The sequence below is a fragment of the Gavia stellata genome, chromosome 12 (assembly GCF_030936135.1).
Source record: "Gavia stellata isolate bGavSte3 chromosome 12, bGavSte3.hap2, whole genome shotgun sequence".
Classification (NCBI taxonomy): Eukaryota; Metazoa; Chordata; class Aves; order Gaviiformes; family Gaviidae; genus Gavia; species Gavia stellata.
Window position 1 is genome coordinate 22,412,004 of NC_082605.1, and position 26,771 is coordinate 22,438,774.

The 26,771-nt window shown below is 40.0% G+C and overlaps 1 protein-coding gene across 1 annotated transcript in view; it reads left to right on the top strand.

The window, feature by feature from the left end:
- The window catches only part of CNTN6 (contactin 6), a 116,327-nt gene that overhangs the window by 73,546 nt on the left and 16,010 nt on the right, over nt 1–26,771 (top strand). The window contains exons 9-12 of the mRNA XM_009817442.2: nt 2,991–3,120; nt 4,183–4,333; nt 19,103–19,230; nt 26,568–26,743. Coding sequence (XP_009815744.2) covers nt 2,991–3,120; nt 4,183–4,333; nt 19,103–19,230; nt 26,568–26,743 — 585 coding nt within the window. The remainder of the gene's footprint in view (nt 1–2,990; nt 3,121–4,182; nt 4,334–19,102; nt 19,231–26,567; nt 26,744–26,771) is intronic.

A 26,771-nucleotide genomic window follows, 5' to 3' on the forward strand; every position in this document is an offset into this window, starting at 1 on the left:
AGCTGGCATTGCAAACTAATCAGCCTGTTAACTTGCACTTTTTTCCTGTTCTTAATCTGTAGGCTGGATGGACCTTTGGTCTCATGCAGTATGGCCATTCTTATGCTATGTTAATCCTCTAACTGAATTAATCAGTCAGTTAATATTGAGGTTAATACTTTTCTGGGGCTGTGTCGGGGAATAATAGACTAAAGAAAACCATATAAAGTTATAAGGAAAAGGTGAATAAGTGAAAAATCTCACTTAAAGGAAAAAGAAGGACCAAGTGGAAAGTGAAGTAGTGAAGTGGTAGGAGTTCAGGAGGAGAAGGGAAATCAACTGGAGCTCAAACATTTAAGAAACCTGATCAGATACTTACGTAGACAGATCTTGTGGACCCAGCTTTGCCTCTTTCTAGGTCGTATAATTATACTTCTGTGGCAGCCAAGCTTTGGCACATCCATCTTCCAATCTTCAGTTGTTGGTGACCTCACGGAGAGGTCTCACGCCATTTCTGTGGCAAGAGACTCTTTGCTGCATTTGCATTCTGCTGGGGCCAAGTTTTCCTTTTTATTAAGTGTCTATTCAGCACCTATCAGGCATAAAATGGCATGGCTCATCTGTAATGCATTCTTACTTGGTTGGAAAAAATAATACTGTGATTAATTTCTGTCTAGCAAGAATGGGTACAGAATCATTTCCAAAACATATGGGGCAAATTAGCACCTGCTGGGTTGCAGAACAAGCACTTGTTTGACTTAGTAGTACTTATTTGAAGCAATTGGAGGGGGGTCCAATCTTCCATATGATTTTCTGCCGGATTAGCCGTAAACAGAGCCCAACTAGCATCTGAAAAGGCTAGCCAGAATTTACTTGGATTGCAATTTTTCTGAACCTGATCATTCTATTCATTGTCACCTCTTCCTAAGCAAGATGATCTAGTTCCTCTCTTTGAAGACAGCGATATTTAGAATCTGTCACTCTTCAATTGCATAGTTTCAATAAAAAAGAATAAACCGCTCTATGGACACATTTTCAACCAACATTGTCACAGTACTTACAGCGTATTGTAAGTGGAATACTTCAGGCAACAAAATGCTGAATGTTATTGCTCAATGGACAAAATGGATAGTTTGGAAGTGAAAGTACAAGGGAGTTGTAATAAAATATTCAGTCTGTCACAGCACCCTGCTTGTTGGAAATATCACAGGAAGAATACCTTCCAGATGCTTTCCACCTTGGGGCTGATTCTGAGGATATTGTCTACTCTTTGTCAAACCTTTCTCCCTGACCACCTAGTTGGTCATCCCTGCATTATTCCTGCTTGTGTACATGGTGTGCTTTATTCTTCTCTTTGTCTGCACGGCTCAAAAGAGCCAGCAGAGAATGGTGGGGAATTCGGCATGTGTATGAAACGCGAGTGTTGCTTCAGAAAGGGCTTTTATATTCAAAGGATATCTGTAAAAATAGAATGCATCGAGAGGATAGCAAACAGCCTGAAGGTAAAACTAAATATGAAAAAAAAAAAAACCTGCAATGAGAGCCTCAAAAAAAAATTTACAGTGTATAAGTAACGTAATGTTGTTTAATTAGTTTGCAATACACCAGCCATACAACTGCAGGCTGTGCTCTCATCAAATTTCGAAGCTAAACAAGGTTGGGCTGGGTCAGTTCTTGGTTGGGAGACCTCCAAGGAGAAGCCAGAGTACTGGAAAATAGAGCTCCATAGCTCAATAGGTGGCACTCTCCCCTCTGCAAGCACTGCAAGAGAAACCCCACCGGGCTGTGCAACCGCCTGGGCTGTGGCATCTCAGCAAGTGAGGTTATATACGATCAGCAGGTCACAAATACGTTTTAATGTTTGTAGCCGTTCAGCAAAGACTGCGCTGTATACTCTAACGATGTATGCTCCCATTACTACTTCAGAGGCAGCAGAGCCGGACTAAAGGAGCAGTGTAATAATAATATCTGTTGTTTCAGACTTGCGTTCGATGATGGAATTTATATTCCCTGTCGTGGGTTTCTTCCACGCTGATCTGTTTTGGGGAACATATTCTCTTCTCCTTCTCAGTGTTACACTTTGCAGTGGAGCTGCTATTGTCTCTGGAGGCTAGTAATAGTAAAATCACAAAATATTTAGCTTTAAGTTATGCTTGTAGCATGAAACAGGCTTTTTTTCTATTTGCCAAAATAGAGCAAACAAAACTCCTTTTAATATACCAAAACTGAAGCTCCGGGCCAAATCTACCTACTGTGCAGTTTCTTCTATTTCAGCAGAATTGCACCAAAGAAACTTGGTGTGTATAGAAATTCAAGCCATGAGGAGCATGCTCCCCCTCTGATCTGAACAGCTGCCTGTGGGTTTCCAACAGGGATTTAGAAGTGTTGGCTTTCAGTAGAACTTCTTCAGTGGATCATTCTTCTGTGACTTGTGATCTGATGACATTTGAAATGTTTCCATTATTTGAGCAACTCTCTCCTGTGGAGCTTCTCTGATCATCAGAAAAGATTATCATCATCAGATTCATCTCATCAGATGAGGGGGTAGGCCAGGCTTCGCCATGCCCCCAGACAGGGCTGTAGGTGCTGCTTCTCAGGAGCCGTATGGAAGATGCTCCAGGCTCCCAGCGCGGAGCAGCCGTACCTGCCCTGCAGTAGCTGCTTCTCCATCTGCTTCGTGGTGAAGCGTACCCACAGATTCACAGTTCAGCAATGCAGAGAAACACATGCCACAGCTGGAACATCTGGGCAAAGCTGCCCAAGGCAATGACTCTGCAACATGTGTCTGGAGTTCTTGAAAAGTTTGAAGAGCTAAGAGGTCTGAAAACGTAACCGCCATCATATAGACAAGGTATACATCGTATTTCTGATGTATTAATTCACACTGCTTCCAAGAAAATGACATTTCTGCTTCTGAATTATGATCAGGTGCATCCGTGTGATGCCAAAATCTTTGGGATCGTACACTCATTGGTTCTGTCAATGTTTTTTGCTTGTTTTTCTTTTATCAGGAAAGAATTCAAATAGAAAATGGAACTCTTATCATACTTATGCTGAATATGTCAGATTCTGGCCTCTATCAGTGTGTGGCAGAAAACAAGTACGATACTATTTATGCCAATGCTGAGTTGCGGGTGATAGGTGAGTAAATGTCACTAAAATGAGCAGGTACTGAGTATAACAGGACACTCACTGAAAAAATTTGATTTTAAGAAATGAGTAGATTAAATTCCACCTGGCAGTTTAAGTCTGATATTTCTTTGCTGCTTGCTCTTCACCCACATGCAAACATTTTATATTATTTCATGACTGGTTTGGGGGAAAAAATCTATTCTCATGTGTGGTCTTTTTTTATCACATACACACAAGTTTAATGAATGCTGTTTCTCACTTAGTATTTTGAGTTATTAATAGTTATTCTGCAGTTTTTAAAAGTCATTTCAGAAAGAGGGGGGAAAATAGTTTTAACTTATAAACAAAGAGCATATGGCAAATATGTATATAAAAACAAATAACATGTAGCAAGTAATCTCATTAATGATTACCAGACATGCACATAAAGTAGAATTTGTTCATATATTATAAAAAGCATTCTGTTATACATATTCAAGTATAAAGCTTGTTCAACAGCCAAATACTAGTGAAACCAGTAAAACACAGACTTGAAGAGCACCTAACTGTTGTAGAGGTTTTGTGTTTTCTTCTTCTGCAAGAGTGAATTTTCACATAAATTACTGGAAAAATAAACATTTTCAGAACACAGTGTCAGTGTATGAACAGAAAGCCATTGGAAAACCGTGTTTGTAACTGAATACTCTCTGCAGACGAATCCATGTGGCTGGGATCAGGAGTATGATGTTTCCCCTGCTGACATAGCTCTTGCTCTCGGGAACCTCGTTCTTCATCACAGATAGACGTATTCTCCCAGTCTGCAGATAACCCTAAGGAAAGATTGTCAGAGCAGACAGTTTCTAGGTAGGCAGTTTAGAAACAGCATAAATAAGATACAACTAATTCCATTCTTTGGTACTTAAATACATTTTTCATGTTTGGAATATCTGCTTTTGCAGAAACCTCAAAAGCAAAACAATTATTGGATTCACCTCCTATGTAACTCGAAGAGGAGAATTTAGCAAGTTTGTTTAGTAGCTTGTCAGCTGCATACTGTTCTGCTTCTCTTCCTTTTTACTTCTCTATTTTTAGCTGCAGCGCCTGATTTTTCCAAAAATCCTGTGAAAAAAAAGTCTGTCGTTCAAGTTGGAGGTGAAGTTACAATTGGTTGTAAACCGAGTGCTTCTCCCAGAGCAGTTATTAACTGGAGAAAAGGCTCAGAGGTTCTGCGCCAGAACAAAAGGTACCATCATAAACCAGTTGTTGGATTGTTGGGTGTTCTCTGTTTTAATAATATCATTTCAACATCACTGAAACACGGCTGGCTTAGTATTGCTTTTGACAGCTCATTGACAGAAAACTTTGATGCCAGAGGCCTATTTGTCTTTAGCGGTGGCCATACAGTTCTGCAGACATAAAGGTGGTTGAGAACAAAGCCAAACCGAATACACGGGGGTAATTGTATGATACATACGTTTGCGTTCATCAGCAGTTAATTCACTGCAACGCTATCAGAGCTGACTGTTTACCGCACTCAAGGCATGAGTGAATCAGTTTCATGTAGGAGACATCAATGGAGGCTTCAGGGAAGCGGAATGTACCCCCAGGCTGTGGCATAATTGCTTAGCAGCTGTACAGGTTGTACAATAACCCATAGCTAAACCAGCCTCCATATTCTGTCTCTTCTGTTTAGGCAGGATTTAGCCACTGGACCAGCATACTGGTACACTCCCTCACCAACCAATACAGGGTTGCGTGGTCTTCAGCATGGCTTTACTGACATTTGGTCTGTGATGGCTGATAGCTTATTTGTGAGCTGCCACAAACAGTCTAAGTTATTACACGCTAACATCAGTTAAATGGTAAAACATTAAAATCAAAAGCAACTTACTGACTTGAGTAAGTTGTGAATAGTACACACAATACACTACCATGGTATTTCCATATACAAATGTAGATGGATGGATGAAATGGGCCACAGTGTCCAAGAACTGTAATCTTTCTCAGCATCTCTTTCAGTTCACAAATGTAACAGCAACACTGTTCTATCATGTTATCACTTTCAAAGACTGAAAACAGAATCAGTGATTCATAAAGGTCTGGAAATTGATCACCAGCTTTTGCACACAGGACCAGTTACTCAAGGAGGTTAGTTTGGATCACATAAGACTTAATTATAATTCACTAAAGCAACATTATTGGAAACTGTGACTCAAAGAGATGCTTCCCTATCCCATACTGCAGTAATGTACAATGCAGATAAAAATAAATTGGAGGAGTATATGTGAAAGAAAGTGCAAATCTGAGAAGAGGTATTTCACATAGGTACTTGCAACGGAACAGAAAAATTTGGCTAAGCAATCCATGCCACAGGACGTAGAGAACTTTCCAATGATTTTTTTTTCTCCCTTTCAGTAATGGCAGTTTTATTTTCTGTTTAACTGCTCAGCTGTTGAGGAAAAATATTTTTCTAACTAGTGTTCAGTCAAATCTTTTTTGCATTTTGATTGTACAGTCTCTTCATCAAAAATGCTTGTTCATTCCTATTAGACGGAGCCTATCCCTACAGTATGTAGAAAACATGCTTGGTATACAGTTTGCCATTGGTAATCTCTGGATTTTCTGATGTTGAGGAGAAGAGGAGCAAGGAGAGCACTGTTTAAAACTTACAATTTATATCATTGAATTAAGCCGAGGTCTTGAGGTTATAGCACCCTGATATTTCCCATCTGATTTGCTTATACAAAATATTTACATACTGCATACAGTATTTACTTGTGCTTCTGTATTAATTTACTAACAACAATTATAAGCATGCTGTAATTTTTGAGCATCCCAGAAGGCCTTCTGCTGCTTAGCAGGAGTAAACAAAAGGAGCAGGATTTACACTGAGGCACAGGGAGTGAGTGTTTAAACTCCCCATCTGTGAGCAAAACATTATTACCAGTGTGTCCACTGGTGCGAAGTAGAATTTATGAGGCTTTTTGATTATTAAATGACAAAATAGCTAATGCCAGGGTTTTAAAGAAGAGAAAATAACTGATCTATACAGTATTTTTCGAGAGATCTTTGTGACAGAAAACAGAAGATGAAATAAGGATTTGTATGGCTGTAATTAAAGCACACAGCTAATTAGAGTACTGAAATCATACGTATCTTTGCTTATAGAAAAGGGAAGGAATCTGCTCTGCCTTTCTCTATGTATGATTAAACCCTGACATGTCACATACAGATTAACTATTTTAACTAAACCCATCCTTATTTCTGCTCCCATTTTATCATGCATTTATAATCTCTCTGCACTCCTTTACTAGCTTATTTTTAATATTTGGTTCGGTTATAAATGCTGAAAAAAAGGAAAAGCCAATCCCTTACAGTTCTGACAGCAAAACTGTGATGGACACATTACTAAATAAGTCAGATCACATAGGTTCTTCAGAATGATTTAGACAAATTCAGCCTTTTGTTACAGGAATAGTGCAACTGGACCTATTCCACCCTAAGGGGAAAGGATATTCTTTCTTTTCGCCCTCTTTCTTTCACTCATGATAATAGTTTATTCCTGATAGTCATGCATGCATGGCCACTGCTCTCCCTGATCATCTGAGCTCTTAATATGACAAGATAACACTGCGTTATATTAATGTTAGTTTGTAAGTATGTAGAGAGAAGTGTGCTAACTAAAAGAGCTAATTAATAGACTATCCATATTAATAAAAGCACCATGAAATATTTTTTATCTGATTTTTCTCTGAGGTTTTTTATCAAGCCTTTTTAAGTTTACCAAGCTGCAGCATTTGGGCCCCTGCTATTTGAAAAATATCTTAACATTTCCTGAGTCTGACATGTAATCTTCTGAATCTGTTGCCGCAGTCCAGCAGAGATGGTCCTGAGCCCTCAGTCCCCTTTTCAGGGCACAGACAGTTTCCTCCAGCCCTGCTTGTCTCTCTCATCTTCTCTGCAGCTCAAACACATTGTTTCCCACATCTTCAACAGCTTGTATGCTCCGATTTATGTAGAATACTTTATTGCATTTGAAGCATAGACATAAGTCCTTCAAAAAATTCCCAGATTGATAAATTTTTACATTAGATGGTAAACCAAAGCCTGAACATACCTGTACAAGGTCTGCTTACTGTTCCCAGTCTTAACGTCCCCTCTTCATTGAGTATTCTACTTCAAAATTTTCAGAAATAGCTAAACTCCACCCTCATTCATATGGCTCACCCCCCGAGTAGTGGGATTTATCTTTGGTTCGTGCTGCTGACCACCTTAGAGAGGGAATTCAAGGTTGTCAGCTGCAGGAATCAAAAATAAATTCCACAGTTGGCTAATCCTAGTTGCTTTTACCTGCTCTCCCTTCACATCATCCCCCGATTAGCTTCTCTGGATCATCTAGCGGTACAACTTCAGGTTTTCTTTTGGGCAATTAACCTCCTTCTTTGGATCAAAGTCTTGAGAAATGGGCTTTCAGGAGCAATATCGCTTGTCCAATGGGCAACTCTTTGAAAAGATTTTGTTTTCCCTTTGCCGAGTGCACAACTCTTTCCTGGCGTGTGCTGGGGATTTTTAGCTCAATGTAGAAATGAAATGCAGCAAAGAAAAAGAACAAACTTCATGCTCTGAACTCCCACCCTGTGGAGTTTGACACACATACGAGCTATTTTCATGTATGTCATATTCTCAGTAAGTGCAATGGGAGTTTTCTTCATCTCACTTCTATCATCTCACGTGTCCACTGAGGAAAAGAAAGAGTAGAAGGGAACAATTCATATATTAAATAAAGCAAATTTGCAAGTCTAGACACTGATCTCATCACGAATGTATGTCTTGTTATCCCCTTCAGTGGATTCAGGATCAGGACCCTCATGGAAAACTTATTTTATAAAAATTCTTTTTGATTGAAGCATTTTAATAAATGGGAATTGGAACCCCTTTTGCTTTACCAGAGAGAGGTGCTATTCCCTCACCATGAGTTGAGGATCCCTGAACACTGTAGTGAATGCATATAAACATATGTGATTCACTCCACTCAGAATTTAAATGAGGATAGCTGAGGGAAAACCGAGAAATGAGGTAGGCTGAAGGAATGCATTAGTCATATACAGCACTTTCCATGCATTAATAATCAGTAATAAGCAAATATTCATAATTTAAATCATTTTCTGGGGGCTGGACAAGAAGTATGTTTAGGGGTCAATAGAATATGCTCAATACTTGTTGGCTCCTAGACTTGCTTGTAGGACACAGTTCAGTCCCATCTCTGTGAAGGATGGTAATTGATTCTGTGCCATAAGAAAAGCTGCTCTACATGGTAAATTCTCTCTCCCATGCCACACTCGTTTTTGGTGGTTTGCACTCAAGTTATTGCCCTTTCTCAAAGGAAGCAGGGGGGAAAGATTGAGCACTGAAATGAAAAGCTGTCTTTCAACAGCTTTATGCAAAGAAAACCAAGCAGATGATGTGACTGGAGACTTCTAACATGATGGGTGGGGGGAATCATCTGGTAATTGCTGAGGTCTTACAGCTGCCCCTTGGAGCCTCAAGCTCGAGGGGCTTCTCCTGCTCCCAAGTGAAATGCAAGGACCCAGCAGGTTTCTTTAACCAAAGGGTTGGATCTGCTCATGGTTGTGCTGCATCTGAATTGCTCGACCAGTCTCCTGGGCAGTTGTGGCCACCTTCTGCTTCTGCCGTTCTTCTGCTGCTCAAAGTCAGATTCCAAACCCATGAACATTTTAACACATTTTAAACTTTTTTGTTATTTGGGAAAAGAATTCTGTCGTCTTGTGACTGCTGTTGGATTTAGAGAAATAGGGACTTAAAAAAATAAAGGCAATTAATTGGTAAACAGTAGAAGTCCTCAATCCACTGATCAAATACAACATACAAAACATACTGTACTGTGAAACAGCATTTCAGCTTGAACCAATTTGAGAAGAAATGTGTCAGGGCCGTTCAACAAACTTCAATGAAACATTTCAATTACCAGAATGTCAATGCTGTTTGTTTAGCTTGTACTGAAACCTTCCAGAATATCCATTATAGTTAAAAAAAAAAAAAAAAATCTGCTTGGGGAGGAATCAAGACAAAATGGATTGAAAATTCCAAAATTTGCACTACTCTACTAACAAAGGAGGAGATTGATGCCACTTAACTTTTATTTAGCCGAAGTCAATATGCAGTCTCAGGTAGTTATTTACTTTTTCTTGGCAGGCACCTCCATCTCAAATGAGATGCCTAACTTTTAGATGAGCAAAACTGGGGGAATGAAACCTATCCACAGTGTCTGAAAAAACCCCTACCTATATTGAAGTCAGACCCGATGAGTAGCCCAGGCAGAGAGAAGCTTTGCTTGTCACCCTGCTTTATGCACCCACTGTTTGCAGATAAAGGTAGTATAGACATTTGTATGCTGGTAGCAAGTTTCATATGGAACATATTTTCTTATGCTATTCCAGCATTTACCATTCTATTCCCAGTTTTCTACAGCAATGCAGCTAGGTGAATAGCAATGGGATATTAATATTGCTATTATTTTATTTTTTATGTCTGGTTTTTGAAGCCTGGATTAAGTGTCTCTCCATTTTTATCCTTCTTGCATTTCTACCACTAGAAGCTTTGCATAGCTTTGATGATATGCCTTAACCCTTCTATCTTATCAGTGTCTGTGTGCTTGTAAAGAAGTTCATTTCCTATTTTAGTTTTTAAATAGAGCACTTGAAGTGTGGGCATCAGCAACCAGAGCAATTCCAGGTATCTTAGACACCATCGCTGTAAGTCAACATGAATACAAATTAAGCTTATCTCTTGATGAAATTCTAATTTTGCTTAGGGTACCAATGGAATTGATTCCACATCTGCTATATTTGATTAATCGCTTCAGTTCCATTCCTTGCTAACAAAGAGATTGACAGAAATCAAAGGCATGGATTTACCTGCCTGCTTTCAGTGCTTGGCCTGAACTTACACATTAAGACATGAAAACTCCTACAAAACCTGAGATTGCTGTATAGAATTGCTTTGTTTTTCCACCTCTCAGGCCACACTACTACTACTACACGCTCCTACTACATATAATGAGACAAACCACATCATTACACCTTTCCCAAGGGAATGCTGAGAGCTGCAGGGAGTATTCTATGTTCTAACTAAAAATATCTTATGCTCAGATTACAAAATTCTCGGTTTCTATGTGAGAGGTATCAGGGAAGAAGGTATTGCAAAAGACTAGTGAGGCAGCTATAATATATTTCTTGAATACTTATTTGCTGACAGCAGTGGTATTTTTCTGTTTTCAGTGTTGGTTGTAGGCATAAGTGTGCAAGGATTTGCCCCTGCTTCCTTCTGAATAATGTCATTGAATCGAAGAGGAACATAAAACATGGCAGTACTCACTGAGGAGTGAGTACACATAAGCAGAAATGTTTGGTGATCCAGCAAAACTAGTTATAGTGGCGTAAGAAAAGTTTCACAACCAAAGGGATGCCAGAAAATGCCTCAGGCTGACCTGAAGTACCTTCGGTCTTTCCTTCTTTGTGTTCTCCACATTTCCGTTTATTTCTGTCTTCTCCCCCAAGCTGAGAGCGAAGGCAGGGGGGTGGGAAGCATATGAGTGAGAGATGAGGAGCGAGATACAAGAAAGAAGAATGAGCACAGATGAGGGGAAGAAAAAGACAATATTTTATTTTTCTTCTTAATCTTATTTTGCTTTATTTTCCCCCTTTCTTCTTTCTCTGTTATCTTTCCATTTGAAGTCAATCCACTGCAGAGTAATGAGAAGGCAGAAGGGGACCCCCATTGCTACTTGACCCAATGAAATGCTGGCAGGCAGCAGACAGAATGTTAGTGCAGTGGAAGACATAAGAAAAGGGCTTTTCCTTTCTTTTCTCTCTCCTTAGAGAGTTTCATAATGGAGCAAGCCAATAAACCTAATTTCATCAAGTATTACTGACTACTTAATGCAATAGTGTTTAGCACATCAGATAGCTTGAGCGTCAAGTAAGCAAATGAACCATATGTTCTCATGTATAAGAAAGAATGACAACCTGCATGATGCTGGATTTATTACAATTTCCCTTCTGTATGACACCTCTCTAATACAATTTTCAATTGTTCCTACTCAACTCCTGGGAACCTTGTTAAGGTGAGCCTTTCTGAGGGGCTGTCCTACACGCTGAGATGTCCCAAGCAATCTGTCACTCTTCCATGTCACATGGAGTTGCAATAAACTAAAGCCCAGCGAACGTCAGTGTGGTGCCCTCTCTCCCTTTAAGTTCATCTTCTATCTCTGCTTCATGAAAGTATTCTGATTGATGGTCAGGATTTGATCCAAAGCCAGATAATCTCATTGGAGTTTTTCCATTGGCTTCAGCAAGCTTTGAATCAAGGTTCCTAATTAGGAGTTTGCACAGAAAATAATGAGAGAATGCAACCTTCTGTGCTTCTCTTCTCGTCCAAGTTTACTGCCATGCACATCACTACCGTTGCACTATTCTGGTGTGTACTGCCACAGCATACAAAAATACTAGTGTTGGATGAAAAACAGGCTGCGCCAACACCAAATAAAAGATGGTTCCTGATCCCAAAAGTTTTCAACCTACTATTCATTCCAAAATCCCTTTCCTGATTTGATTGTTAAAAATTAATCAGTCCAATATTAGAACATACCTACTGCAACAGCATCTCCAATACTGTGTATCTATTACGTGTGTGTGTGCACATGAACATGCTGCCCAGGGATTCTGGAAGCAAGCCAGCATCACGCTGTGTATCTGGTGTCAGTTACTTGTTGTATATATAGAATACTTTAAAGTTAACAGCAGGTTTTATTATATTTTTATTTTTGAAATATGTTCTGACAAGCAGATAGGGAAGAAGATTCCTGTAAGTGAATTAAACTCCCACGCAGAGGGTAATTCAGGGCATTATGTACTGTTTAAATTCTACTTAAGTCCCATATTAAGGGCTTTGTTTTACATCTGGAGTGAATTTGGTTGTATGAATGGCTGTGTCTGAACTCCTAATAATGTCTGAATCATAAAAATAATGATTAATGGTAGGATTAGATTGAATAGTAGCAGTGTGGGCATACCATCCTGCACTGAAAGAACTTTTCTCTGATGTACCAGAGTTGTAAAGATTTCATAAAAACTGCAGAACTTGTTGGCGAATAGAAAAAATGGCAACCTTTTTCTTTGCAAATTCAATTCATTTTCTGCCTGGATTCTCACCACAGGATTTCACAACATCTGGTTCCTGATCCTTTCCTTCTCAGTGTACTACTTTATATTTTTTTCTGCTATGAATGTTCAGACTATTCAACATATGGCTACATAAATATGACGTTTCATTATGTCCTGTGCACAAGGTAGACTTGTTATTAACCAAGAAATCTTTCTTTTTGCCTGGACATGCTAAGGTATGGCTCTTGTCTCAGTCCAGGATTATACTACATCTCTATTCTCATGGCATCCACTGTTTAGATGCATGTTTGAAACAGGACAAAGACAGACACAGGGAAGAGAAGAGCCATAAATGGGCCATATCTTGTAAATATGACATGTGACCAAGTTCTCTATGTGGGAAAAGCCCAGAAATGTGCGTGTTTGTTTGGCACAGCAGACTGGGGGTGAACAGGCTCACAAGCACCTTAAAACTATCACAAGGATTCAGAAAGCTGAAAAGATTAAAACATGGCAAGTGACACTTTTGGGGGTTGCTTGTTTGTTTTGTTTTGTTTTGTTTCGTCACTAAACTAGTTGTTTGGTTGGCACGTCTTTCTTTCCCGCACACATAGAGGTGCTGTTGCCCAGTATTCCCCGGCTACAAGTTTTGAGGCATATTACTACAAGAGATTTAGACACATGCCTACAGACATGGTATTTTTGTCACTTTTTTCTTTGGTCATGGCATAAGAACATCTGCCTCACTTTTAATACTTGAGTTTGTTAAAGACAAGGCAAAACAACTTTTGCTATTTTATGTTACAGGGAGTACCATCTCCCACAAATACTGTATTTTGTCTGGAAGCTTTATGATGGAGTTTAACTCAGTTCAGATGTCTGTATATATTTACATAAAATAAATATTTGTGGTCCCAAATTGCAGAGATTCTATGCCAAAATAATGTTTCTTTTTAGGAACAGAGGGGAATTTTAGGAAATAGCAAGGAACAGTGTTATAGTGTCACCTTCTATCATTGCTAATAGTATCCTTTTCTAAAATATTTTGGTAAGACTATTCAGCTAAATTGTGTAATTTTGTTTTGATCCAAATAGTTAAGAGACAGTTCAATGGCGTTATTTTATTTCCAGTTAATTGTCAGTCAACTCTGAAGCTCATTTATATCAGCACGCAGATAAGGAAAATCTTTTAAGCATAGTTTATTAAATGGCAATACTATTAGCATACCAATTATGCTCAGAATAGGATAAACAGGTATAAAGATCATTAACATATAATACAGACAGTCGGATCTCAGATGGGACTCAGTGGGACCTTTTCAAAAATACCAGAGCTGTCATCAGCAGGTACAATTCATTCACTCCGTCAAACTTTACTCACATTTACATCTGCATAAATCACTGGTAACTCTGAGTCACTTGAGAGCCGTGCTCCTGTTTCTGCCCCTCACTTACTTCCCCTTGTACTTTTTAATTCAGCCTCTCTGATGCTTCTCAATCTTTGTAAAATTTAAAAAGTCAGTTACTGTCTCAATGTCTGCTAGCATATCTGAAGAAATTTATAAACAATACATCTTTTCACAGCCTATGAAAGCAAGAGTGTTTTTGCTCTTGAGCAGTAAAGTGAGACTGAGAAGACATGGTTTCAAACAAGATTTCTCAGATAATAAAAATTACTTTGCCTCTGATTTCATCAGATCCGGCATACTCCCTTTTTATCTGCACAGTGCAATGATGATGACTTCAATAACATTATGAGGTGTCAGACACTCGATGTTAGAGGCAGACGGGAGAAGAGTGAATCTTTACATTAAGTATCAGGGTTACTTTATTTTGAAAGGAATTATTTTATGCCCTTGAAGAGATAGCTGCCCTCCTGGCAGTGCTGAAATCTGCAGAAGTAGGCTTGTTTTACACCATTGCAGCTCAACCGATTTTGATGGGGATTTCAAAGACATTTGCTGTATTGAACTAATGCAATTCACATCCATGAATTAAAATCGCACCTCTCTCTAAAACAGATTGGCTGAACAATACAGCAGTGCACAAAAATTACCTCTGCTGCACTTTAAAATCTAATGAGTTGACACCTCTTTCTTCCCTCGGATTTTATTTTTCTATCAGCCTTGTTAAATACATATTATTCTTTCATGCTCTTAAGATCAAAGCAAATAGCCATCAACAATCTTTTGTTCACATGAGACAACACTTTCGGAGATGGTTTGTTTGGCCTGGTTAATTAAAAGCTGTACCTATCATCCCTGCTTGATTTCTCAAGTTCTTTACTTAAAAAGTATGTGTGACAATTTTAATGAGCTCTCACTTCTTCCCAGTCTCATGTTTTCTGCAGAAAAGTTGCAAACTCTTCTTTTTCAACATTATGCAGTTTTGACTCCAGCAGATCTTGGGTAGGCTGTTTGTTTTCCCTTCCTGCCTATAATGCTTATCTTGTATACTAACGGAGTCACTCGGAGAGGACAAGGACGTGGATCAATCCAATGGGATGAGTAGATTAAAAACAAACAAAAAGGCATTGCTTACACTACGCTTAAATAAATGGGGGAAAAACTTCTCACAAACTGTTGTGGGACTAGAGGTTTGCAGAGGCTCAACGGGCTTTGGGTTCATTCCTGAAGACAGATTTCATCCTGTTTAGAAAAGCACTGTCTCCAGATCCAGACCCTGGGTTACAGGTCGCTCGGTGCGGCGAAGGGGCTGTGGTACCTGCTGCTGCACCCTTGCCCTGCCCTCGCCCGCTGCCACGGGCATCCTGCAGATGGAAAATTGGCTAGGCATGTCCCTGAACTGGGCTTCGAGAGCTGCCTCATGTTCCAGTGATCCACATGCAGTGAACTGCAGCCAACGTATCCACCTTTTTGCAGGGTAAGTTCCCAGGCTTGTTACCTAGGGAATGGTATTTCTGGGTATTTCTAATTAGCCCTTGTGCACAGGAACTTTGTGTGGATTTGTATAACTGGATTTCCATCTCTTCTCTTCCTCATAGCAACTTTCCCTAATTGAGCTATTTACCCAGAGGTAGCACCTGTGTAATTCAGGCAGGAACATAGGCATCGGCACTAGTCTGATAGGTATTTAAGGATTTTGTAAGTCAGAGACGCAAGTTTAGAGTTAGGCTTATGCTAAAGCGATCCCTCGCTGCAACAGGGCTTTATGAACAGCTGTGTCCCAAGTAGCTCGTTTTGTTCTTCCTTCTCCTCCTTCTTTCTCAGGAATGCATTTATCAGATCTGCTTCAGACCTTTTGCTTTTTGTCCCTCGACAGGCACTCATTACATACTGATAGAATTCCAGTTTTCCTGGTAGACAAAATATTCTACTTGCATTATATTGGACAAGTGAAACTTTTCTGTCTTGTCGCAATACTTGGAATTCCCTTGTCTTCTGATGCAAACGCCTAGAATTCTCATCTATAGCCTTCCTGCAGTCTGAAACGTTGTGAAAAGTAACGGTTTTCAGCAGGCCTTTCAGCAGGTGAGACATGCGTTTCACAGCTTCTTTTTGAATCGTTTTTTTAGAGCTTGATCCCAAGCCTATTAAAGGAAATATTCTCATTGCCTTTAGAATCACAGTTCCATTATTTGACAGACAAATGGAAGAGGATAAAGTGCCGCCCCTCTGAACCCACCCACGGCATAAAGTCGTGGCTCTGAAGAAGTTTATGGCAACTTTGGTGTTCATGGCAACTGGGTCGGTATTTCACATTGCTTTTTTTTCCTTGCATTTGAAGTGCATCATCTTGATTTTCTGCTGTGCTCTGCTTTCTCATCCCTCTCCTGGCACAGACCATGGTACAGCTGGAAATCACTCACTTTTTTTTTTTTCTTTAATTCCCTTCCCCACTAACTAATTACTCTGGAGTCCTTTGTGCTTTTACATAAATTCTGCCCGAGTATCTTATTTACTGCTAGCTCCCTAATTGTCTTTAGGTAGCGTGACCTCTGTTTCAAACAACTCTGAAGCTTTTATTAGCTCGTGGTTTCTCTTTGCTAAGCTCCGTTTTGAGCCATTCAAAGAGCCATTCCATCCTCATCCTGCCCAGTTGCTGAAATGTTGTCTCAGAACAGTATTTCTCCAGATCAAATGTTACCTTGTCAGCTCTTGAGTGGGTACAAACCCCTCTTAGTGGCTAAACCAGGAAGCTGGGAATTATTCAGGTCTCAATTCCCAATGAAGAATACAGGGGAAAAAAATCTGAGCTAGACATGACTAAACTTCAGTGAAAAAGCCCTAGCCAGGAATCCATAGAGAGCCTGTGCGTTCAAAGAGTCTCCTCTTTAGTATTCTGTATTTTTACAGACTGTTTTTCCTGTGCATTTAGCTACACTGGAAGCTTTTGGGGACTGGGATTGTCTTTTTTTTTGCCTCGTGCCCACTTCTGGATTCAAATTTCTACCTAGAGCTTTTAGGTGCAACTGCAGTAAAAATAACAGGGCATCGATACTTGATGGTGAGAAACACACTGCAGTGACTTGTTATAACTTATTATTCAGGTACCCAGTTTATGAACATTTGCTGAGTCACACCTGAGTTGCTTTTGATACTGTTTGATGAAGCCACCATATGTTAGCTAACCAGTCAATTGAATCAACTATTTTATCACCAGCAGTTTCTAGTGAGGGTGTTTTCTTGTGGCTGATGCAAACTGGTGTGAAGAAATGCGTCATGAATGCAAAGAAAATTGAAGAGGCAGACATGAAATAGTTGCAAATGTTTCTTCATATTTAAACCTGCCTTTGAAATACTGTCATCGGGTACGTCCCCATACTGAGAGGGAGAGGCACCCACAGTCTCTCATTTTGATGCGTAGGGTCATGATGCCAGCAGAAAGGCACAGTTCTTTCTTACTTATTCATCCTTCCCCGCCTGAAAAATGTCATTTAGTTGATACATCATCATATTGAAAAGCATACTTTGTTGCTTCATATTTTGCTCCTCTCCAGTTTAATATGGATATATGATGGATTATTAAACGCAAACTTATTTTCTCGTCGTACTACAAATTGCGTGCAAACAACTGCTGCAGTACCTGGTGATTATTGCCAAGGTAACAAAGAATTTTCCTTCAAGCCTAAATCCCTTTCCCTCTCAGCTCCACACCCTGGTGGGAGAGTGCCCAGCACTGTGAGGTCATCTCAGCTTTTCTCATTCCTACATCCACCCCTGCTCAGGGGCAAATCTTTCAGCTGGGTAAGGTCAGACAAGAGAGGGAGACATGAAACTGGGGGGATGTGAGCAAGAAGATCACCAGAAATCCAAGTCTAGCAATTCTTTCCATCAGCTGAGAGACTAGAAGCATGTAACGGGAAGCAGAACAAGGTCTAATGTGTGTTACACATATAGCTACAAGCGTATAAATACCAGAGTGGAATGCAGCAAGACACTCTGATGTTTTTTGTGTGTTTAATTGCTATGATATTACTGCCAGCTTCAACTTCTGCTCTTGTTATTGTTCGTTTCCTTTAATAATTCATTACATCATCCAATCTTATGTTGTTAGTAATAAATATTAAATACCCAAGCTGTGATGCATGAGTTAGATATTTTCTTTTTATAAAAGGATTCTTGTATTAGATTTAAATGTCAATTAAAAGAGGAATATAAAAAGAAAAGCAGTGCTTCTGTGAGTGCTGGAATGAATGAAGCCTGGTTTTCTGTGGATGCATGACTTGCAGCTGGATTTTGTTAGATGTAAGAAAGTGTGGCATTTGAGTGCAGCTCTTCACCGGTTGGGTGTAGATTCTCTGATGCCTACTAAGGAGTGTGCTCATGCAGTGGCCTTACTAGCAAGAGGGGCTGTGCATAAAGACCCTGACCCCTTTTTCATGAAACTTCCAGCAACTTCATGTCTTTCAGCCCACTGTCCTTCTTCTAAGCTCAGAACAAATTGGTCAAGAACTTCAACATCTACGAGGTGCAACAGGTGGATGGAAGAACTGGCGGAAAATTAGCAAAACATTGCAGGATAATATTAATTTTCTCTCCAAAAGTTCATCACTTATCTAATGCAGTTTTCAGTCTGAAATTCTCTGCCTTTGATAGATGTGTGTTCTGGAATTTGTGAAAACTCTGAAGTGCTGTCCTTGTATGTAAAAGCAAAAAGCTGCCAGGCATGCAGTGAAAGCTTACCTAAGGAAAGCATATGCTGAACTCTGTACTGACTTACATCCTAAAATATCTCATTGACATGAAGAAGCATATGAACAAGCTTAGAAATTAATTTTGCCCATAAAACCCAAGAGTGGTCCTGAAATTGCTATTAAATGCAATTTACTCAATACTCTGCAAACTGGTGTAAACAACATAGTGACTAATAAGGTGATTTGAGGGCCCTATGAGACAGCGATGTATTTGATTTGGCTCCTTGGCTTGTGAGATGGCATTTCAGCATCTCAGCTAGTCTGCTAATATCTTTTAATAATCCTGACAAAATTGCACAGGCAGCTGGGCTCAAACACAGCATTAGCATGGCATAGGAGCATTGGGATCTAAAAAAAAAGCCCCCCATGGTAAAATATAGCACAATTATGTAGCAAGTTGGGTCTTCCCTCTTTCTCTTGAGACTCCAAATTTTGCTGCAAGGAAGTCAGCTAGGTAAGTTAATGGTCAGCTCCAGTATGTCAACATAACATTCCTAATATAGAAATGAATAATAAGCAGAGGTGAAAATTGGTTGGTACACGTTCAGCTTGCTGCAGAAGAGAAAAAGTATAATGGAAGCATTTAAATATTAAAGTAGCATTGCATTTCTATTACGGTTCCTGTAACAGAAGTGGTTTTTCCTTCTTTTTTGTTTGTTTATTTTTTCCCCAGGGTCACCTTACTAGAGGATGGCAGTCTCAGGCTCCATAACATCACCAGATCAGATGCCGGGGTGTACACTTGTATAGCAACAAATCAGTTTGGAGTTGCCAGAAATTCAGGGAACCTGATTGTGAAAGGTACTTCAGTATTTTCTTTTGTGCTTTATGAATATCAGAAAGTATGTGCTTTTTTTCATTGGGATGCCCAAGTTTGTGCCAATCAGTGCTAGTATTGACAGGTTTTTACTTGCAGTTTAAAGCTGAAACAGAGCTCTCCACTGCCTGCAGCGCAGAAAACCTCATGACCGCGCCGCTCCGATGATCAATTTGTTTATCGGGGAGGTCTCCCAAGATATCCACAGAAACAGGTAGCAACGTTAATAATGATACTTGCACTGCAGTACCATTTAGACGTCGCGGGTATGGGCTGCACTGTTGCCGGCATTGGGCAGCCGGAGTTGGAAACGACACCGAGGCAGTGTGGAGCGTACCCTGTGCAGTCTGCTTGGGTCAGTTTGTTTAGCTCATTTACAATTTATATCACATCTGAGACTGCAGAAGAGACTTTAAATCTGGGGTGCCAAAAAGAAATAAGATGTTATGAAGTAAGCTGAAAATCAGGTGGGTTTCTTTTCTTCAGCGTGGGACAGATATATGGTGCATACATTGCATTCCTGCAGACCCTGAAGCCACCCACTCCGTCTCTGCATCCCAGCTGCTGAGTGCTACCTTGGTAAATACCTGCAAAACAAATCAGAGCCAAGCTAAAACTCTTCCTTGGCCTTTCACAGGACTTTTGATTCTGAATATTAAAATGGCCATCTTCCACAGCCCTTGCCCAGTCTAATTGCTGCATTAATAATAAAACAAGGGATGCGTTAGGGTACCTTCTACGCTTTCAGACTAGTTTGTTTTCCTGGATATTAATACTAAGACACCTCATTTCACAGGACACGCCTTTGTCTGAAAGCATTTGATTCTTTTGCTTATGTTTTCTTACATTAGATTTTGGTTTAATTAAACCATTTCAACTGCTAAATACAAGTTAATGTAACTAAACAGGTCTTTTCTGAAGGGCGAATGAGGAACATCCTCCTCCCACGTTACCATTATTTTATTCTCTGTTATGTATACGAGATAAAATTTTAATCCTCTCCTTAAAAACAAACCAGCTTGCCTCTCTGAGAGTCATCAGTATGAACTTGTCCCATCAGGATCATTGTAAGAAGCCAAATCCTACGTCCTTTAAGACAAAATGACTAGCGGGATCTGATGAGATGTGCCACAGTGCAACTACCTAGTTATGCATGATGTTTCCCAAACTTTGTATGGGTGTCAGCAAGGACTGGCCTGACTGCGTAACACTTCCAGCTCCAATGCCAGTCAAGCTTTCTTTTCCTATTTTTCCTTTTTTTCCCCCCTTGTTTTTGATTAAGGCACTAAGTGCAGTTATTGTCTACCAGTCACATTTTGTAGCACTTGCATATAAACCAGAAACAACCTTTAGGACTGGAAAGCCAGGCTTCCTTCTTCTGTCCTTTCCCCCCCCCCCCATCTTCACTGCACGCTGTCACTGTGGGGGGCGCCAAGTTTCCCCCGGGCCACTGCTTTCTTTGCTCTCAGCTCTTCTTCAGCTGGAGTAGACTTGTACAAAGTCATGGCGGAGAGAAGTGGGAGAGCCCTTGTTCACAGCCCTTGACTGGGAAGGACTTGGCCCCGGGTCTCCTGTACTCTGGATGAGCGCTGCAACCACGAGACTCCAACCATTAGTGCAAAGGGCGGACAGCCCCCGGGTTGCTGTCGCTTTGAGCAGTGTGCCCCTGGCCCAGGAAGGTGCGCGCTCACAGAAAAGGAGCTTTTGTCCAAGATCCCACTTGGGTGACACTCCTTACTTGCTGTCAGCCTAAGCTGCAGCAGGCACAGCCAGCGTTGGGGCACATGGCTCTGCTGAGCTTCTCCTGTTGGTCTAGGCAATTTATCGAGTGGTCTGTGTTGCTTTTGGATGGGGGTCTAAGCCCTCCCACTGAAAACACGGGCAACTTCAACCCCTAATTCAGCTTTTCGGACCACCATGGTGAGGCCAGGAGTCTTATTTGTAGGTGTTGTGATGCTTTAGTTGGAGGTGTATAAATAACTTCCCTAGCAGCCATCCTGTGATTATCAGTTTAAACACCCAGAAAATCATGTTATGGGCTAGGAGACACATCGTATAAAATGGTCACATCTGCTGCAATTCTCCTTCCCTCCAAAGCTGCAGCTTTGTCTGCGCTGGGGCTGAGCTTCAGGTCTAACCGCACGCTCTGGCCCTGGTCCCAATCCAGCGATGCTCTGCAGGGGGGTGTCTTCCCTGCAGTATTTCTCAGTATATTTCAACTTCTTTGAGACACGGTTAAATACACTAGGGAGCACATTAAAGTACATTACGTCCAAAGCAGTCCTTCGCTTCAAGTTTTTGCTCTGCTGATGGATGGCTTATTTCCATTAGTAAAAAGAGTTTCTACAAACTTATCACTCAGGTGGACTACTCCAGAGCTGGAGGACATGAAAAGAAATATTGTTTGTATAGATATGCCCATGAGTAGCATATGAAATGACTATGCTCTGATCCTTGATCACTGACAGAAAAAAAAAGAAGGAAAACTGAGGCAAACTTAGTATTTCTCTTTGCTCCGGCAAGATCTTTTCAATGCAGACTTTTTCATATAAAAGTATTCATATTTGTTGATTTTACATGAGGAGAAAAAGTTAAAAAGTGGAACCTCTGCAATTATAGTAAGCATATTAATCAGTTTTGCAAAACAGCTAACAATAATAATGTCTGTAGGTACAAGAAGAGCACATTATTAAATGTAATTTGTAACTCTCTCTTTTTTCTTAATGTCCCTGTTTTCAGTGACTTCAGGATGGTTACTGTAGCCTGCAGGCATGACCTCCTCCCTAACCTACTGCAGCTGGCAAAAATCTTTTTCATACTCATATTATGAAAGAGCAGTTAGCATTGATGCAGTGCAACGTGTAATCTGAGACGATGTTACAGCACAGCTAGCAATGAATAAACCAAGAAGTTTAGGGTTTAGGCAGCTCTGACTTCATTACGGTTATATACCATTTCACATATCACATACGTACATCCTAATGGAGCAATATGTGAAAATCGCATTAAAACATGAAAAAAATATTTTGTTTGGCATTTATGAAGTTTATTAAAACACTGAGTAGCAACATGGTATAAAAACGATCTTGTTTGCAGGGAACATTTGTTTTTGTTTCCCCTCTGGAGAAATTTTGGCTGTTCAATTATAGGCCTCATTGCTTCAGCATTATTTTCAACTGAAATGTCAGAACTTGGAAAAGCATATCTAATGTGCAAATTAAGTTTATTGCTGCTCATTGAGTTGTTTATTCTTTGTGTGAGAAGTCTTTATTATACCTCCAGCACTCACAACATCTTATCTATTTTCTCCTCTGGAATGGGATTTGCCATATAATGCATGTCTGCAGTTGCTAAGCAAGATAGATAGATAATGTAGAACTAAGAGCTTTTAAGAAGCTTTTAAAAGTATTTGAGGTGGAAGTCTTAAAGACAACCCCATAAAAGAAGCAGAAAATATCGCACAAGTGAACCGCTTTACATCAGTGGCATCACTGGATATGAGCAGGCTAGAACGAGAGATACAAGAGAATGATAATACCATAATAAAAAGGATTTTTTTGCTAACATTACTAAAAAACCACAACTTGCACACAAACCCAGTATAATTCACGAAAGGACAGTTTTCAATATTTGGTGGAGGCAAATATGTTCATCCCAATAAGAAAGTAGGCTTCTTATAATACTAACAGCATATAGCTACTGGGATTTGTTGTGTTTCAGGAAGAAACCTTTATGTTCTGATATTACAAAACACCGGTTCACTAGAGGGTCCCACAGAATGCATTTTTTTCCAAAATATTTATCTACTCCCTAAGGAAGCATTCCATAGGCTTTAACAGATAAATGACCTCTGGAATTTTTGTTCCTTCTAATAGCATTCTATAACAGGATTGCAGATGTCTTATTTCTGATCTCTTTGAATGTGTGATCAAATAATGACACAAGAAATTACATGATAGACCTAATGAGGCAACCATAATATTATTGGAACCTTCTGATGAAGAAAAGTTTCAAAAAATTCCCAGTCAGTATCATTAGAACCAGCTGGAGCTAATGGCCTCTTCCTGCACAATAGACAACTGCTTTGATGGAGGCTTAAAGATTTTACAAAAAACAGGACATCATTTTCTAACCGTATTCTGTGGGGTTTAGAATGTAACTGTTGAACCTGATTACAAATTCTGTGCAATCCTGTCCGTATCATTCTTGCTTAGTCTTACTTCGACCTTTCCATAGAAATAAATTGATTTTATTTATAGTATTTTACTTATTTATAGAATGCCGTAATTGCATACAGTGCATTGTAGAAGAGTCAAAATGCACCGATCCTGGTGACCAACCATCCAATACAGAGAAGCAGGAGTTACAAAATGAGGTGGCATTAAGTCTTGTGGCAGTAGAGGTGATGTGGGTCTTGTGAAGGGTAGATATTTCAAAGAGAAAGTTGAAGGACAGGGAGTACTTCATACATGGAAAATTCAGTAGTGGTGCAAAGTTTTATTAATGCTGAATGAACTAAAGCAGAAGAGGTGAATTTCATCCCTGGTGTAAGTGCCTTGATTTGGAGTTTTAGCAGAGAACCCAATTCAAAGAGTGTCTTCAGGCTGTCATCAAAGCAGGGCAAAACAGATTCATCCAAGTCGGCTTTAAGCAAGACAGATAAAATGCCAGCAGCGATTTATACTGGGCAGCAAGGAGCTCATCTTAGGCTTTGGGGACTACCCGAGAGGTCTGGGAAGCTGGACCCTGTAACCACTCTTTACTCATATCCAGATATTGAGCTTACCAATGGATGGCTCAGGAAACATGCTGTTGCCCATCTAATTGATTGACATTGTAAACGAGCCGTGTTAGGGTGAGCCCTCTCCATCCGCAGGGGCAGTTACACTGTACAGGAGAGAGGAGCTGTGGAGGTGACCCTTTGCAGTGATTTCAGAGGAGCCAGTTCCCACCTCCTGGTTCTCCCAGCTGCACTTGCACAGGTCAGACCAGGGGCTACATGAGGTGAGGGACAGCCCAGGATGACTTGCCAGACCCTTCAATACCCTCTTGTAAACCAGGCATAACCTTTTTGCATCATTTATGAGAGAATATGTGTGGAGACATCTCTCCTGCACAGCTAAAGACAGAGCAGACAAAACCCAAGTGGAGTCTGGAAGAAAGCATACCATACACGTTCAGAGCAATGTAGAATTTCCACTTTGAGGTCGATGGTGGTGTTCAGGGGAAGACTTTGCTTCTTCGATGCCGTGTTTCATTGGCTTTAAAAGCTCGGTGTACAGATGCACACAGTTTATAGGTTTAAGGAAGGAGAGAGTCTTACAGGATGGCTTTGAAGGAAGAGATGACAAGTTTGGAGGACCACATCAGGCCAGCAGATCATGCCTCTCTGCCTGCTAGTGGCAAAGAGAAGTTCCAGCTACCACGAAAGTAACTTTCCAATTTTTAACGTATCCCAGCGTACTATTTCTTTTTTCTTCTTTTAACATACACAGCATTATTGCAAGTAATAGAATTTCTCTCCTCAAAGTGTTATTCATGCAGTTCTATTTCACCTGTGAGAATAAGAAGTAAGGGAGAAAAAGCAAGTAAAGAAAACTTTGTGGAGGTTCTCTGTAGTTCCCAGATACTTTTCAACTTTATTCTATAAAAGTTACCTGTACTTCACAATGGAATTACTTCATTTGAGATTTATGGAGCCAAGTTCTTGGCCAGCGTGTGCTGAAATGAGTGGAGTTGTGCCAACAAAGAATATGGCCCTTGAATCATCTGGAATTTATTGCATCTGACACACTGCTTCCAGGGAGAGGAAGAGATTTCTCTAACCTAATGATTGAGTATCTTCAAGACAGTCATCTGAGGCCTTCACATTTCTGCAGTCCTTGACTTCAGACAAACTGATGGAGCTGCCACAATGATAGTTTTACGTGGTTGTGAAGAGCAATCAGGGTATGCAGAGAGATCTGAGAAAGCGGGTTCCAAGTCTGAGCTCTAACTCACGATGAGAACATCTGACACTCTCTTAATGATACCAGAAAAAAACACCTAATTTGTCTGTAATAATAAATCAGATAAGTTCTTTCTTTGTTTTCCTTGGAAAGCATTATCTGATGCCTGCAGCAGGTATATCACTGAAACTAGTGAGATCCAGTTTTATTTTAAAAGGTTAACAGAAAATACAACATTCTACTTCATTTCTACTTGACCACTGCCGTAACACTCACCCAGCGCAGCCCAGATGCTGGGAAGAAGCCCTTTGAGTTTCAGCCCATATTGCCTGTCTGTACCCACGTATGAATCAGTTACTGTAATGACGGTGACAGTCTGAATGAAAAAGTGTTTGAGGTAAGGGGCTGGACGCCCTATCATGCATCAACCCTTTGGAACCAAGGCCTTGGTAAAACCAAAATCCTGAATTTTCATGTACATTTCTAACACACAGGGTAGGGTTAAGTCAGAATGAATGCTGAACTAATACGGCTCATGCAAATCCTCTTCTCCTCCTCTCACATCATTTTCAGACCGTATTAATATTGTTGAATAGATTCTGCTCTCATTTTATTCATGTGCCTCTAAATTCTCCCCATTTTATAACACTTTCATGCACAAAAGCTTTATTCAAGGGAATTGCTTACAAGAAAGTGGTTGTTCTCTCTAACCTATCTGCCACTCATATCAACAAAAGTAAAGCCGTATGAACCTATTTCTTTCCCCTTCAGTGAGCTACTACTTCCCTTAATAAAAGTTGCAAGTTTGTTTCTCCATGTAAGGGGTTAAAAAACATTACATAAATAGTTTTCCTGTCTGTGAAGATACCTTCTTTGAAGCTGTAATGTAAGCAACAGTGTGCAATAAACTACTATTAACATTAATATAGATTAAGGATCTCAGTGTGTAAAGTAAGTGAAGGTGAACAGCAATTTTGCTTTTGCTGCGGTTTCCTATCAGGAGAGATTTTCAAGTTTGAAGAACTGTGGGCATGTTTTTAGCAGTCTTAATAAATTCTGCACTTTTTGAGCTGAAATCATATCTATTGACTATTGGCTTTACAAAATAATATATGACTAATTTAGCATGTAGCCTCTGACATCTGCTTGCTCTCAGGGGCACGCAGTGTGCTCCTTGTATTGATACTGCAAAAGTAATGGGGTACACACAGGTAAGAGTGTTCTGAAGTCATCACTGTATTAGAGACAATTTTCTTTATTACGGAGCATCTGGGCCAATTTGAAATCATTTCACAAATGGTACAAAACTCCTTCAAGATCTACTATTTTTATAAGCATGTTAAATAAAAAAGAATTTCTTTTTGTCTCCACAGAAAGGACTGTGATTACTATTCCACCTTCTAATATGGATGTAACAGTTGGAGAAAGCATAGTCCTTCCATGCCAGGTGTCTCATGACCCCTCTGTTGATGTTGTGTTCACATGGTCATTCAATGGTGATACGATAGATTTTGATAGAGGAATACATCATTTTGAAAGAATTGGAAGAGTAAGTTTTTTAAAATCCTTAGTACTTA